At 41.5% G+C, this 16718-nt stretch overlaps 1 protein-coding gene across 1 annotated transcript in view; it reads right to left on the bottom strand.

Moving 5' to 3' along the window:
- LOC133133774 (X-linked interleukin-1 receptor accessory protein-like 2) overlaps positions 1 to 16718 on the bottom strand; it is a 142798-nt gene that overhangs the window by 2700 nt on the left and 123380 nt on the right. The window contains exons 7-10 of the mRNA XM_061249971.1: positions 12003 to 12132; positions 8626 to 8771; positions 2229 to 2369; positions 1281 to 1451 (exon numbers count right to left, since the gene is read on the bottom strand). Coding sequence (XP_061105955.1) covers positions 1281 to 1451; positions 2229 to 2369; positions 8626 to 8771; positions 12003 to 12132 — 588 coding nt within the window. The remainder of the gene's footprint in view (positions 1 to 1280; positions 1452 to 2228; positions 2370 to 8625; positions 8772 to 12002; positions 12133 to 16718) is intronic.

The following is a 16718-nucleotide window of genomic DNA, read 5'->3' as shown; positions in this document are numbered from 1 at the left end:
ACGTAAGACTTTGGTTGATTCCATTGAATCATTAATTAAGCATACCGCTTTACACATGTTGGAAAAAAGCTGATGTCAATTACTACTATTTTACTAGTTTACAGCATTTTTTGTGCATATTTTTCAAAGGTGCCAATAATTCTGGTGCCCACTGTATGAGACTTACTGAGGCATTATCCTTTCTCTAGTAGGCACTGCACTGCCACTTCTGATAATGCTGCTACAAATTTAACACAACATTCAAAGATCTGACAAGAATAATCTCGCACCATGTATTTTTTTTTTTTATTAATCTTGCACCAGGTTACCAATAATTCAATGCAGAAAAAAGGACAAAATATAGCAATTTCATGGTCAATTTGTGGTGCATATATAATCCTATTTGAACAAGCTGAACAAGCGTATTGCTTATTATATAAATCTATTAATAAAAACCCTCAAACCCTTAAACCTTGTTTACACAAAAGCTCTGTGTTATTTATTTTGCTTTGTGAGAACGAAGCCTGTGTTTGACAGATGGCAGTGCCCAATCTGTACAAGCTCTGTCTACAATTTCAAACTTTCCTGCATTCAGTTCTTTGCATTGTTGAAAAACTGGTGTTTCTTTTAAATAGCACTTGATCAAATTTTGAGGACAATCACTCTGGGGATTCTACCTGACCAATTGGGGTCAATTTAGATTAGGTCAGGCTTAAAATAAAGGCTTATTTCATATTCATACATGCAGATTCAGAGTGAAATTCAGTATAGATTTGTGGTTTTCTTTTTGTATGGTTGATTTTTGGTGTTCCAAAACACTTTTGCCAGGATTCAGTCGACATTTGCCAACATGAATTCAGCAAACGTCAAATGCCCTCAAGGCTTTCTTTCTGGCAGCCCATCCAAAAAGCCAATGGGTCGTGTTGCATACTGGGGGAACAAAATCTCCAAAACAGCCAAGCTTTGAAGATTCCCAACTTTTAATACACCAGCAGATATTCATGGCAGCTTTCAGGCCCAATAAATAAGACAGGCAGCAGATCACATGTGACCCTTCCAGCTCCCTAACAACAATTTTAAACCTTTATTATGACTTGACTAATGGCCAAAATGACCTGCCATATGCCCTACTGAAAACATTTTTTGACAGCTGGTAGCTGGTTGACTAGTTCAGACCAGCTCCATACTCAACATGGTTTGAAAATCTCAAGCTATCTTTTGAAATGGCTGGTAGCTTGCAAGCTGGTCTAGCTGGATTTTGCACCAGGGTGATGTCATGGGAGATGATTGCCATCACTTACCGCCGCTCGGGATGAGGTCACGGTCAGGGATGAAGAGTTTGTACCCATAGTGCTTCTCCAGGACATCTGGGAGGACCTCAAGGGCAAACTGTTCCTCCTCGGTTGAATCGTGCTCAAACAGGCCGAGGTCCACCTTGGTGTAGCACATAGATGCGTCGTATTCTTTGTTGTCTGATGACAGAAACGATTAAGTTGATCAAAGCAATATCACAAACCATCCCAACCAGTAGCATGGAGAGTGATCAGTAACATTCATGCCATCACCATCCATACCCTGTGCAGTAAAAAAAAATACAATTTAGTACCAAACAAAGGTACTTTTCATCTTATACCTGAATGCAGTTGTATACATTTTGAGTGATGTTATTTTCTTTGCCATGAAACATGAGAGCTTCACCCAATTGATAGTGATAGAGATAGAGCAAGTACCCACACACATACATTTGATTGATTTTTAGATTGTAAATACTATAATGACAAGTAGTTGAGAGTATGATTGTCAATGTAAATTTACGTACAAACATATTGAGTTCTTCAAGTCTACATTTCCTGGAATATTTTGTTGAATCTCAAGAGCTTTATCATGTCAAGAGTGTATTATATACATCATGCTCAGAGTGTTTGTATGATCTATGGATAGTAATAATACAACTGTGACATTCTTTTAAAACAACGGTTTAAAATCTGTGTGTGGGGTGACAGAATTACTCTCCATGTCTCCAAAATGTCCTTTTTAGAAAACTGCCTAGACACAGCTTAGAAAGAAAAAAAAACTTTGGATAAAGGCACTATAGACATGCAGACCATTTACCATTTACATGAAACAGCCTTCTGAGTTAAAAGTCATAGCTGTACTTGCATGCATTCCTTCTTCTGTAAAGTTTAGCCTTTATTTGGAGTCACACACACATGATCTGGGGAGCAGGCTGGGTGCTTGCACTGGCTTACCATTCTCCGCCTCACTTCTCCCAAAGTTTTTGCGGTAGCACAGCATGATTTCCACCTTATTGCACTTGTAGACTGCAATGAGGAGGCCGAGTAGCAGTAGGACCACCCCAAGACCACTGGCAAGCTCTAACCTACGCATATCTATGTGGAAAGAGCAAAGGTCAGAGTACATACTAGTGAGACATGAAGCAGTCCAGTAATCTCACACATGTATTTGTGACACAGGAATATGACTTGCTGCCTTCACTTTGTCATCTGACATTTCAGTGCATAAAACATATTAACCCCGGCCCAGTGGGTATTCTTGCATTAATTATGTCTTTAACAGTGCACTTTTCAATCACTATGGTAACAGGATATACCATTTGAAAGCACTCACAGTTCTATCTGTATAACCTATTTTAAGAGGCCATTGCTTTAGCGACAACAGTTCTTCATTTTGTAATATTTGAGTGTCAAAATGAGTGTGGGGGCACCTCTTCTTCTCTGCATTTTGGAAATCCATACACTGCACAAAATAAGGTAATGTCAGTGTCCTTTTTACAGCAAAGTACCAATTGCATAATAATGCAATTCTAAAAAGGAGGAATTATCATTGTTCTGCGTTTCACCACTGCATACTCCTACAAATGTACCATATGAATGCTATTACCTACGTTTTGTATAGGTTCTCTAGAAGAAGAGGAATCCACATACAAGCTTATCCAGGCCGTCTCTTAGTGTTTTACGAAGACTTGGAAGGTATACCTTACTAAAGTTGTTTACGTTTCTATTATTAATAATTATTAGGGTACATATTGCTTAACAGATTGAGATGTAACAAGGCGAAACAGCTGATTTCAGAGGCTTGCGTAACAGTGGTGGCCACTAGCGGAGTGAACTGACAACATTGCTAAGGTATAGCTAAGAGTGGTCCAGACCAACCTTACGAAAGTATCACTTACAAAGGCATACTTAACTAAGAACATTTCGGGAAATGCGCTGAAACGTTAAGGTACAGCTTAAGGTACAACTTACGAACGACGTAGCATTAAGAAGGCTTCGGGAAATGCAGCCCTGACCAGTGTTGGTAATCCTGTTGCACAGTAAATGCGTGATCCCCATCCGTGAGCAAAAAATACAGTATAACTTCCGCTTTGGCTCCACAATAGAGGTAGAGGCATTTTCATCGTTGTGACCCCATTTTATATCAGTGATCACCAAAATACATTCTCAAAATATTGTATTATTATTCAGTATGCTTATAAATAAGGAGCAAGCCTGTTGAATAATAAATAGCGTGTGAAAATATTGATGTTATGTGTTTGACTTATTGATGGGGGTTGAGTATTTGACAAAAATGTCAATCAATGGACCTCAATGAATATATTAGTATACAATATGTTATTGTGATTACTGTCCTTATTTTTTACAATCTTCTGAACCTGTTGCTATCTGAGGAGAGCACAAGGAGAGGGAGAGGGTGACAGGCGGGGGGAAGTGCAAACACTTTTTTCAGAATAAAAAGTATTGTTAATTTAATAAGCAAAATACAGTATTTTACATTTATTTTAGGACCCTTAATATTATTTAGTTTCCATGTGTCCTTTTGGAGTCTCCAAATGACCTTTTTGGAAATCTGCCTAGACATAGCGGAGATGCAGAATGCCATATTGTCATCAAATATGAAATCCAGTCATGTGTCTACTTCTCAAAAACATAAAATCTTTTCAGTGAGAAAAAAATCTCACTGAAAGAATCTCACACTGTGATGTGATTATGGCTGTAGTAAAAAGGGTTCAAGAATAGTAACCATTTTATTCTGGGTATGTCATTTTCAAGCTTGTGTTAAGAAAAGGGGTGATACTGAAGGGGTTAACACACTAGTGAAAGAAACCCCCGCCATCTCTATGACGGTAAACATTAACCCAGTGCGTGACAATTAACCCTGTGCATGAAATAAAATAAAAATGTGTTTTGCACATTTTCCCTTGGTAGTTGCTTCCTACTGTGCAGTTGCTTCACAGCACTGGGATGATTTTCCCTCTGAAAACCATCCATAATGTAACAACAGTCCCTCATAAGTTCCTTTCTACTGATTAACAGCAAAACAATTGTTTTGTGTGTGGTATGAAAACCATTGTTTTGTAGTAAGGTCGATTACAGCTGTACGCAGGAATTTTACACATTACACAATTTTACACATTGAATTTCAGTATTGTTAACAACAATACTGAAATCATGATTGTTAAGGTATTTCTGCTAAGGTACATCTCAAATCATAGGACTAAGCAGGTCTCAGAGATTGACTCTGCTCTGTGGGGTGGTCTCAGTACTGATTCCCTCCTCTCTTCTTTTCCCTCCTCTCTTCTTTTGACCTTACCCTCACTCTTTCCCCTCCCACCCACAAAGCAGGCAACCTTCTTGACCTCATCTTCACAAGGAGCTGCACAACAACCAACCTCTCTGTAACACCACTCCATATATCTGACCACTCCTTCATCTCTTTCTCTCTTCCACTCTCCTCTAACACCCATCCATCTCTCCCACCATCCACTGTCACCTGTCGACGGAACCTACGCCACCTGTCTTCCTCCACCCTCTCATCTACAATCCTCTCCTCCCTACCATCTGCGGAGTCTTTCTCTCGACTGTCTACCGATGATGCGGCTACAACTCTCATGTCCTCCCTCTCATCTTCCTTTGACTCTCTGTGTCCCCTCACCACCAAACTAGCTCGGGCCTCCCCCCCCAGTCCCTGGCTTTCTGATGCTCTACGAGCTGTCCGAACCGAACTGCGGGCGGCGGAGAGAAAATGGAAAAGGTCCTGTCTCCCCAGTGATATGGCTTCCTTCCATGCCCTCTTATCATCTTTCCATTCCTCTGTCTCTCTAGCTAAATCTTCCTTCTTTCACTCGAAAATTAACGCGGCCGCCTCTAATCCCCGCAAACTGTTTTCAACTTTCTCCTCTCTTCTGGCCCCCCCTCCCCCCCCACCCCCCTCATCACTCACACCTGATGACTTTGTCTCCTTCTTTGAAAAGAAGGTCGATGCTATTCGCAATTCCTTCTCCCAACCCTCCACCCCTGCTGACCCTCCTACCCTCCCCAACTCCCTAACCTCCTTTTCTCCCCTCTCTGACGCCGACACGCTGAAACTCCTTACTTCCCACCGCCCAACCACCTGTCCTCTTGACCCCATCCCCTCTCCCCTCCTACAATCTATATCTGAGGACATTCTCCCTTTTCTCTCCTCTCTAATCAACACCTCCCTCTCTTCCGGCACCATGCCCTCTTCCCTGAAGAGGGCCAGAGTCACTCTCCTCCTCAAAAAACCTACTCTCGATCCCTCTGCCCTGAACAACTACCGGCCTGTCTCTCTTCTTCCCTTTCTCGCTAAAACCCTGGAACGGGCGGTCTGCTCCCAACTGTCCACCTATCTTCTCCACAACAATCTCCATGACCCCAACCAGTCTGGCTTCAAGAGTGGCCACTCCACTGAAACCGCCCTGCTCGCGGTCACTGAGGCACTCCACTCTGCTAAAGCAAAATCCCTCTCCTCTGTCCTCATCTTCCTCGACCTATCGGCCGCCTTCGATACAGTCAACCATGAGATTCTGCTCTCATCGCTGGCTGGGATGGGTGTCACAGGTTCTGCTCTCGCTTGGTTTTCCTCCTACCTCTCTGGTCGCTCCTACCAGGTGACTTGGAGGGGCGCACTCTCCGACCCTCAACCCCTACGAACTGGAGTCCCGCAGGGCTCGGTTCTTGGGCCTCTCCTCTTCTCGCTATACACCATGTCTCTTGGTTCTGTTATCTCTTCCCACGGCTTCTCTTATCACTCCTACGCTGATGACACCCAACTCTTCATTTCCTTCCCCCCTGACACCCAAATCACCACACAGATCTCTGCCTGCTTGGCTGATATCTCTGCATGGATGACTTCCCATCACCTGAAGCTCAACCTTGCCAAAACTGAGCTTCTCTACATCCCTGCTAAGTCCTCTCCGTCAATCGACCTCTCACTGACTGTGGAGGACTTTGTAGTTTCCTCCTCCCGTACGGCAAAGAATCTTGGGGTGACTCTTGATAACTGCCTCTCCCTGGCTCCACAAGTATCCTCCACTGCCAGAACCTGCAGGTTCTTTCTGTTTAATATACGCCGCATCCGTCATCTCCTGACGGAGAAAGCCACCCAGCTCCTAGTCCAGGCGCTCGTCATTTCCCGCCTGGATTACTGCAACTCCCTCCTAGCCGGTCTCCCAGCGTGCGCCATCAAGCCCCTCCAGCTGGTCCAGAATGCTGCAGCCCGCTTGATCACCAGTCAGCCCAGGTCGGCTCATGTCACCCCGCTTCTCATTGGCCTCCACTGGCTTCCTATTGCCGCACGCATCCGATTCAAGGCCCTAGTGTTGGCATTTCAGGCTGCTAAGGGGACTGCCCCACATTACATACAATCCCTGATCACTCCCTACTCCCCAGCTAGACCACTCCGGTCTGCCAGCTCTGGTCGCCTTACGATTCCCTCTCTACGGGCACCTGGCGGTCGAGCTGCACGTTCACGCCTGTTTTCCGTTCTGGTTCCTCAGTGGTGGAATGACTTGCCTACCACTGTCAGGACAGTAGAATCCCTCCCCCTATTTCGACGCAGACTCAAAACACACCTGTTCAAACTCTACCTTAGTCCCCCCTCCTGATTTACCCCGCCCCCCCCTTCTGATACCCCTATCCCTGTCTAACCCCCCCCCCCCAAAAAAAAAAAAAAAAAAAAAAAAAATTGCACTTATGATGACGACTATATGTTTAGAACAGCAGTCCAGGTGTATTTTTCTAGTTCTGGATGTGATGCTTTGACTTGTGGTAGAACCTATGCACCTGTAAGTCGCTTTGGATTAAAAGCGTCTGCCAAATGACTAAAATGTAAAAATGTAAAAATATAAAAGTTGTCTGGGCTGAGTGATTGTGTACCCTTGCTGGGTTTACAGAAAAGCAGCTATGTGGGCCTGTCGGGGATTATACAAAATAATTCCTTTTTGGAAATAGGACCACACATGAAATATCACTGTATCATAAATGTCATCACACTAGCTCTAAATTAAAATGAGGCTCCACAGTACTGTGTACATTACGCTACCTGTTAAGTCAGACCAGTAGAGGGCTCTCTACTCCAGTTTGTCGTCCACATGGTCGGAAAGAAGAGTTATGTACAGCATTGTAGTAGGAGTAGGGTAATTTATTTTATCGTGTTACCGCTATATCCAAGATAAATAAAATGACTGTATCCCTGTCGAGCAACATTTAAGTAAAGAAAAATACAGATTTTATTCCAGTACAGTACATCTTTCCAGCAGCAGTCTGCACACACACAAAGATTCCACCTGCTTCTGTCATTGTAGCTGATGGTTTGAGAGGTCTGTAATTATATTATATAAAAATCCTTCCCTTTGCACCTCCTGGTTGTCCCCTTCTGTCTCCTGATTGTTCTTGTGCAATGGGTTGGCAGCATTTACTGACAGCCTAAATGTGCTTGAGGATTGGTTGCTTTAAAAAAATGGGAATTTAGCTTGGCAATGGCAGACATGCATATTTCAATGTGCTTGATATTAGCATTTTGCATTTTGCAATTATATTGTTTTGCAAAAATACGAAAAAAAGAAATAAAAAAAGTAAATAATTTGAAAGCACTGTATTTGACAACACAAACATTAATCATCAACATTAAACATCAAAATGGGTATGAAGCACAAACCTTTAACCTTCAGAAATCCATAAAAAATCTCTAAATCAGTATTCCCGATTAGTATTTATAAGTGCTGTATGTAATTTATGAATAGACTATGTGAAATCTGATATACTGATTTACATTGCACCTATCTTATCCATAACCATATACAGTGTATACTTCATTTGCATTATTGAGGTGTAATTTAGTGTGTGGGTTGTTCATTAAATTGACAAATCCATTAACATATGGTGCACTACATTGTGTATTCTTTTTATTGGTGGGGTGCTTTGATGTTGAAGGATTGTGGGATTTTGTCCTCAAGGCAAGCTGCTCTGATACTCTTCACACATGGAGTTTTTCCAAGAAAGAAAATTGAGTCTCTGAATAAATCGGAGCTGCAAAAGGGTGACAATTAGCTTCTGGGATTGCTCAGTTAGATTTAAATCAGAGAGAACATAAGAGAGTCTCTGATCAGGTTTGCCTCATTGAGCTCAGCATTTACGAGCATACCCTCCAGCACCTTTCTCCACATGGAATTGTAATTAGTCACAGGGGCAGTGTAGTTCGTACCCCTGGCAATACCCCCTGCGCTATAATAGCTACGGTAGTATTCAGGGGACACAAGCCACTGTTCATTTTGAGTGAACCTACAGCGCTTAGACCGCGGTCGATGGTGGACTATCTGAGTGGTACCTCTTTTCTGTAGGATGGCAGTGCCGTGCTTCCTTCCGATGTGGTTCTCCACATAGCAGACGTAGCTTCCCATGTCCTCTTCTTCCACGGCATCGAAGGTAAGAGAGAGCTCCACCTCCTTCTCGCCCAGGAACTCCCTGAGGACCCTGCGGGGTGGGAAACATTTGGATGACCAGAGGTTCAGGTGGCCTTTGCGGATCTACCAAGGGCTCACTGCCAAGGCCTTTCTAATTAATCTTCCTGGGAGTTCCTCAGTGAACGTCTCCATCGGTGTACAGAGAAGTGGCTCTATCATGCCATTAAAGAAACGTCTCAGCTCAACCTCCCCCATGTTAACGTACACATCAAGTGCTTAACAAAGTTGCGTGCCTTGACCGTGTGTTATGAGGCACACGTTGAACAACCTGCTTGTTCACCACAGGTTGTGGCTTTAGGGAGGCTGGCTGTCTGAATTGATTGACTTGTGTTCTGCGGTGTTGGGGATACTGTGGTTAGCAGCAATCCCTGTTAACCTGAGGAGGCTCATGGGCTCTGGTCTGGAGTCGGTGAAAAGCTAGCCAGACAGACCTCACAGTGGGAGATTGATGGCCTTGTCCACAGACTGAGTGAGTCCAACTGTGATTTATCATTTCTGCCGGGTGGGAAGCACATTTTGTGGAGGAGGGGAATAAAGTGGCAGCCCCCGAAGCAAACCTCAGCATTTACGTGTCAGATTTAGTTATGTTTTGAGGCTGTAATTAGCCTTAGAGTAGCCCAGGCCGTCGGGACCTTTTCTCGGCCAGAGGTACCAACAGAATGGTCTCACAGGAGGGCTTCACTGCCATCAAAAGTAAAAGAAGCTTTTTGCATTATCAGGTAGTTGGGACTCTCAGATAGCGCTGACTTGCACCTTTTTTATGGTGTGAAAATATGACCTCCTTAATTTGTGGGTGCACACTGATGGTCATATGCAGACCCGCATGGACACACACACACCCACACACACACACACACACACACACACAATAAAACACATTTTATTTAGCGTATGAAAAGCACTGAGAAATTGGGTCATGGATTTTTACTAGGTCTTCGTGCCAAGGCCTGTGCTCTGACGATGCTAAAGCATGTCTCTTTTTAAAAAGGACATGCAATTTGTTCTAATGCAGTTGCGTGCCTTTTTTGCCAAAAGGCTCTATTATAGCTACCCAAAATATACATCTCTCATTCACAGTGTTTTTACAAGCCGTTTGTAATGCTTCCGTGCCATTTGTATTTCCTCTGTATGAAGCCCTATCCCTCTTTCCCATTTGTCTCCCTAGTAAGAGGCTTGAGTGAATTTGAAGAATCAGCTTTCCATAAAAATTCAGGAATTCTTATTCATCGGGGATGAGAAGAAGCTGATATTGTTTCCAGTCATTCGAAAAAGACAAGAAAACAGACTGGGATTTAAAGATTTGCACAACATGTGGTGCACCTCTGTGTCCAGTGGACTTTGATGCAGTAATCTACAGGGCAAGAACGCCGCCCAAGAACCAAAGCACCCCTCCCCCTCTTCTGGGGTGCAGGTTGGGCATGTATGGCTGCCGCAGATGTTGGGTCACTTGCCTTCATTGATAATGTCATTGCTGATAGCAGCAGCAGAATTAATTCTGAAGCGTACAGAAGCATCCTATCTGCTCATGTTCAATCAAATGCCTCCAAACTCATTGGACAGTGCTTCTGCACACAGCAAAACAATAATCCAAAACATAAACCAGTGCCCACTTTCCTCGTAATGATGTTCCAAACAGTTACTGTTTGGCCTACATGTCTCTTACTGTTTTGTTTTCTTATTTTCCCGCCTTGTAATAGCTTCCTTGACTATCATTGGGAAAACTCAATGGGCCTCATGTTGACAAACACTAATAACAGACTACAGAGGCAATCAAAAGCATAGAATCAAGAGGAAACTATTGAATACACCTGACTAATAAGAAACATCTGAGGAGCCAACTGTCCAATTACATTAGGGGGACCACACAGGGATCACCCAATATAAAAGTAAATACCCTCAAATTAAAGCTAGCGCTCATCCTCCAATCCAATGTGCTGGAGTACAGAGCCAATAGAACAAAAAAAATTGTCACTGTCCAAATATTTATGGACTGCACAGTATTATTAAACAGTTTTATGAGGGTAATGAAAGGCTCAGAAAGTTATATTCTCTCTGCCATTGTTGGTGGACTAAGGGGAGATTATAAAAGGAAGCTGCCTCCCACATCCACAACAATTCAATTTTGATTAATCCTGGAACCCCAAGGACAGGGTAGTCCATTATCAATCTGCTTCCCTGTAGTAGCCTCGTGTGTTTAATTCCTCTGTCCTCTTGTTTTTGGGGGCAGACAATCTTTTGGAAAAACAGAAAAACTCAGTTTTCCCCATGTGTACACCACAGATCGTCTGAAGACACCAAACGTGTTTCAGGTGCGGGTTGTCTGAGTGTACACACACGCGTCAGTGGGCAGTGTGTATATGTAACTGCTCCACTTTTTAGAAATATGCCATATCAAATATAATTGCTACCTCCATGGGACTGAGCAACAGCTTGGAAGCTGCCTTAATCAGTCAGGAGGCAGGTCCAGGGTCTGGACTAACCTGTGTTTCACTGAATCCTTCTTAGCCTACATTCACATATTTAAAAGAGACAATTTTTATCTTTTTAAAGATTTTCAGGTGACCCCATTCTGAAATCTGGAATTAAAACAGCCCCAAAACATCACTGACCCACCACCAAAATTTCACCGTCGGTATGAGGTGCCTCTCCCTTTATGCATCTCTGTTTCAATGCCAAATATACAGATGTTGTATCTGACCAAAATGTTCAATTTAAGTATTCAAGTAAGTTCAGTTGAAGTATTTTTTGTGCATTGCCAGTCAGGGGTGCACAATCTTAATCTAAAAAAAGTATTTTGTGTGTGTTAGTATAAAAGAACACATTTGAGATTTCCAAATACTCATTTTCCAAAAGATTTCATTTTACAGAGACATTTTTGACTAGATCAGAAGCAAGGAGCCAACCAAAGTCTGCAGAAGAACAGTGGCAAGTTCTCCAACATGCTTGGAACAACCTCCCTGCTGATTGTCTTATAGAACTGCAGGACAGCGTTGGCTATCTCAGAGAAGTGATGCAGTTTTAACGCTGAAGGGTGGTCACAAAAAATATTGATTTGATTCAGTTTTTAACTATTATGCCAAATTACTAAAGTGTAATTAAAAATGTATAGTACGTTCATTTAGGACCTTTCATTGAATTATTTTTTTAAGAATCTTATCTGTACAGAATGTTACAGGTGCCTAAGATCTTTGCACAGTACATGAACACTCTACTCTACTTTTTTTGCTGTAAACACCCTTACCTGACTTCACTTTCTTTTATGTGACCTTCCAGCTCCTCCACAAACTTCTCCCCTTTCATCCAGTAGATAATGGGTCTAGATTCACCGCTGTAGCCGAAAAAGGCTTTGCAGTCGATACTGAGTGGCATGCCTGCACAAAGAGAGGGGACAAAATGGCTGTCATATGGCACAGCGCATGACACACAACTCTGAAAATGCATTTGGTAAAAGGCCTCTAAGACCATGGCCAAGCAATCAAAGGCCGAGGAGCACCCTGACAATCAAATCAAACAACCCGGACCCCATGCTTTAAGGAAAAAAACAAAAACAAAAAGCAAGCCTAGGAAAAGATTTGGGACCATATTTGTTAAATATTTACCACCTCATCTGGCTCACACCTCAGCTCCCAAGACAAATAAAGTGGCAACAGTGTATGTTAAAGTAGAAGTTGGCAGAATAGATGCTTTCATAAGATGGGTGCACTACGTAACTCTGTACTGGGGAAACTGTATGACATAGCCTGTAGGGCAGCCAAGCTTCCATGTGACCAGGGGTTTAATCTCTGCCCAGGAATTTCTGTACTGCAATCAAATCTATGTATAACGCTCTTTGCTTTCCCCTTTTCTTTTGCCTACAGGGCAGATTTCTGCAGATCATAGGATAAACGTATAATTAGTTAACCATTAACAAACACATTAGCTGATTTTCAATTCAATGTGACTTGGCAATAACTAATGTCGCTGTTAATATGAATTAATGATGTACAAAAACATAAACAAAGAAGCACAGAAACTTCTCAGGAGTTACTTAGTTAACAATTTAATTAGTTTTAATTCATTAGTAAATTAATTACAAATGCCAATTCATGTAACATTATTGTATAATGTTGCCTACATTTTTATGCGCTGCAGACCACATAGCAAGATGGTCCCTGCATAGCCTGTACCTACCAGTTTTCTACAAATGTTCTCACTGCTCGCTCGTACTCTTTTGATGAAGAGTTGGTGTAGGACTGGTGAATATTGGAAAACAAACTATGCATTTCGTACCAATTAATGTTAAAATGAATACGAAAATAATATACATTATGTATATTATGTTAAAGTATTATACATATTATGTATAACATTATGTACATTATGCATAGTATGTTATGCCTGTTAAAAGTATTCACACTACAGAATGGTGTTGAATACTGAATTCAAATTGATTGGCTGCCTGGGAAGCCCAAGGGCAAAGCAGGTCAGGGATAGACTGACACAGGTTATAATGACACTGACATTTAAGGTGACACCACAGGCACACATCTATGGTGCTTGACTTTTTAAATTGAAGTATATATGCTTAATTTTTTTTCTGAATTCTGGACAGATATCTGGATGTCAGAGAAATTAGTTTGAATGGCAAGTGCAGTTGTGACACCTTGCACTCAATATCACTGAAAGCCTGCATCATGACACGGGAAAGATATAATTAAAGATATAATAAAGAACCGATCAAGGATCATAACTAGTTACACACATGACATTAGGCTAGCAAAATATGTCCTTTTAAACAACAACAATAGGCTAGCCCATTAGTTAGCCTACATTAATAACAATATGTAGAGGATATCGAAGGTTAACCAACAGAGCCATCAGATAGGTATTATGAGCGATGGGAGCCCCCTTTCCCTGTGTTCAATGCAAATTTGTGGGCTAATGCGAAAATAATGATATAGTTGATATGATCGGGAGTAGCCAGCCTGAGTGGCTAGGTTGCTAGCCTAGGAAGGTAGGTCGCTTCCCACCCACCACAAGCATGTTTTTGGATGGTTGTTTGCATGTTAAAGTTCAGCTTACAGCAACTATTCACACAAACGGTTTATCATTTTTTATTCATGTTCATAAGCAAAGTAAAATGGCTGGCTGATGCTGTTTAGTTACAAATGCTTTTACCACTTTTTTGTTTAGAAACATTCACTTCTGCCACCACATTCACCATAAATTGCATGAAGAAACAATTAATGTGGGGGATCTTTTGTGGGCAAGGAGCCAGGTTAATGCTTGAGCATTAACCATGCACTTACTGTAATTCCAAGATGTTTTATGAAGGAGTTGATGATATAATTTGAATTTGTTTGGGACATTATGCAGTTTCCCAGTTCTCAACAACAACTATAAAACACAATTTATCATAATTACAAGACATGTTGCAGTTAGGGAATGTGTCACCTTGCAGTACACTGAAGATGTTTTCCATCTGTCAGAGCTGAATTGTGCAGACCTTTGTATACTACATAAGGCAATTACACTTATTACAAGTTTGTTTTAACTTCTCAGTAGGGAGTGATTGGGCAAAAAAGAAAAAATATTTTCTGTTGTCTTATTATTTTTTCTCTTCTCTTCAAGGTGACCTTTCCACTAAAATATTTCAGCCAGTATGCTGTACCAGATCTGCTTGCAAGTGGCAGGACCAATTATTTGTCCTTTATTTATTCAGCAAGGCACAATGACATCACAGATCTCAGTTACAGGTGAGCCCTGAGTCTATAAACAGAAACTATCGACACCTCTAACTAATTTAGTGAGAAACACAGAGGTTTAGGTTTTAAACATTTTTTTAATAATGTTTAATAGTTAACACTAAAATAAAAATAATTTAACCAAATGCAATTTTGGCCAGCATGTAGAACATAACAGATCATAGATCATGGTGACTAGGTGATGCTTTTTCATTTCTTTCTTTTTTGATAATTCTATGCCCATTTACATTATCACCTTTCAGCCTTCCGTCTTGAAGGAAGCTGTGGAACTTAACCTTTGCATTCTATTGTTTGATAGGCATTATAACCTTGAAATCAAAATTATAGAGCTAAGTGTATTGGAGGGCTATGCCGGCTTAGACACAGGTTTTCCGTGTAGCGCTGAGCCATGTAAATCCAAACTGCCAGGGCTGGATGTGGCAGCAGCAATATGGCACGCAATTAGTTGTACTATTGCCAGGTAACCCCGAGAGGGTTTCATTCGGCAAGGAACTACCCAATGTGCCATAAGGCTTTGCTCATATTATGTGTTGCTTAACGTTTATTTGTATCTTGTTACATTTCACCGCCTCGAGTGCCCAGAAAGATGCATTGTGAATAAAATATAATATTTGGAGGCAACCCTCTATTGTGCTTCAGAGTAAAGTGACTTTTGTTTAGTGGAAAAACTCACTGACCAGGTACAAGTATGATGACAATATCTTTCTTTACACAAAACCAAAAAAACCCCCACACAATTAGATCCATTGTAAATAATTCCAAGCTATATTACTTAATGCGATTATTTACCTATCATTTTGCATTGGCCACTGCCAACTTCTAGATCTCTTGTCCAAATACCCCCTGCAGTACACACTGAAACTACGCTCAAAGCTCCTTACTGAGCTTTCAATTAATCTCATTTAACCACATAAAAGTAATTTAATATGGAATGATAATGGCTGACTATAGGTCTATCATTAATTGTATATATTGTATATATATATATAAATATATATATATATATATATATATATATATATATATATATATATATATATATATATATATATATATATATATTTAATTCAAACTATTTTCTGAGATAACTATTGTGCATTATCCTATGGAGAATCATACACTTTCCATGAGGATACTTTTCTGTCCCTGATTGATTGACCTGGGCCAATGACATACAGAATTTGACCCAGGCCTGACCGATGCACCATAGAGCAGTCAAAACGTTATGATGGATCAGCCAAAGCCATGGGAGCAATGTGAGCAACCTTCTCTTGTGTATCAATCAATGCGACTGGCTTTTCTGATAGCAGGCCAAGCAAAACTTGTGAATTTCGGAAATCCGCAGACCAGCAGAGATGGCAGGTATAAACACAGGTATGGGGTGTCTCTGTGGGCTTGGCTTCAGTTCAGCAGGAAGTGAAGGAGAGAATGGCGGCGCGGTCCCCAGATGGCTGGAGGTCTGCTCACCGCAGCCCTGCAGCTGCTACAAACAGTCTGGCACAGCAAGGCGCCCTAATGGGTGACTTTAAACAGCTGACGTCAGTAATTCTCTGGCACCCAAAGCAGGGTGTAAACTGGGAATAAACTAACAGTGCAACATCAGGAAAGGTGACAGTACAGTATTGTTCCATCTGCTTTTATTGCCCTGGAAAAAACAACCGCTGAGCACATAACAAAGCAGGTGGCCCTTGATTATACAGTACCATCTATGAAGTTTGGGACATATTTTTTCTTGGTCTGGCTTTGTACCAATATGATGTTAAGTTCTGTACAATGGACTGATACCACAATGTTCCTGGTTTCACTTTTATTTGATGGCACTAAATGGAATAACACAACCTCCACTATATTCATCGTACTCCATTTTATGGACTAAATATTCAAGTGTAGGAGACCTAAACGATTATGACCAGAGGTGTTATTACGACCTGAAAATGATGGCCCATGTACCAACCCCATCCAAAATAATGCGCAACAGCTTTGTAATTTTGCCTATATTTTGAACTAGTTGGACAATAATGGCACTTCAAGCACCAGCATTAAACTACAAACTGAATGTAATTTTGTATGGGCACAGTCAGCTCCTGGTCCTGAAGATCCACAGTCTTCAGTAGCTCTTTCCTTGGCACTCTGCACACAGAATTGCCAGAATAACCTTTTGCTCTGTGCACAGAACTGCCTATGCACCACTACTCTCTCTGAAAACTGCCTAA

Source organism: Conger conger, chromosome 7, assembly GCF_963514075.1.
Source record: "Conger conger chromosome 7, fConCon1.1, whole genome shotgun sequence".
NCBI classification, from domain to species: Eukaryota; Metazoa; Chordata; class Actinopteri; order Anguilliformes; family Congridae; genus Conger; species Conger conger.
Note: the sequence above shows the minus strand (reverse complement) of the source record. Positions and strands in the feature narration are given on the sequence as shown.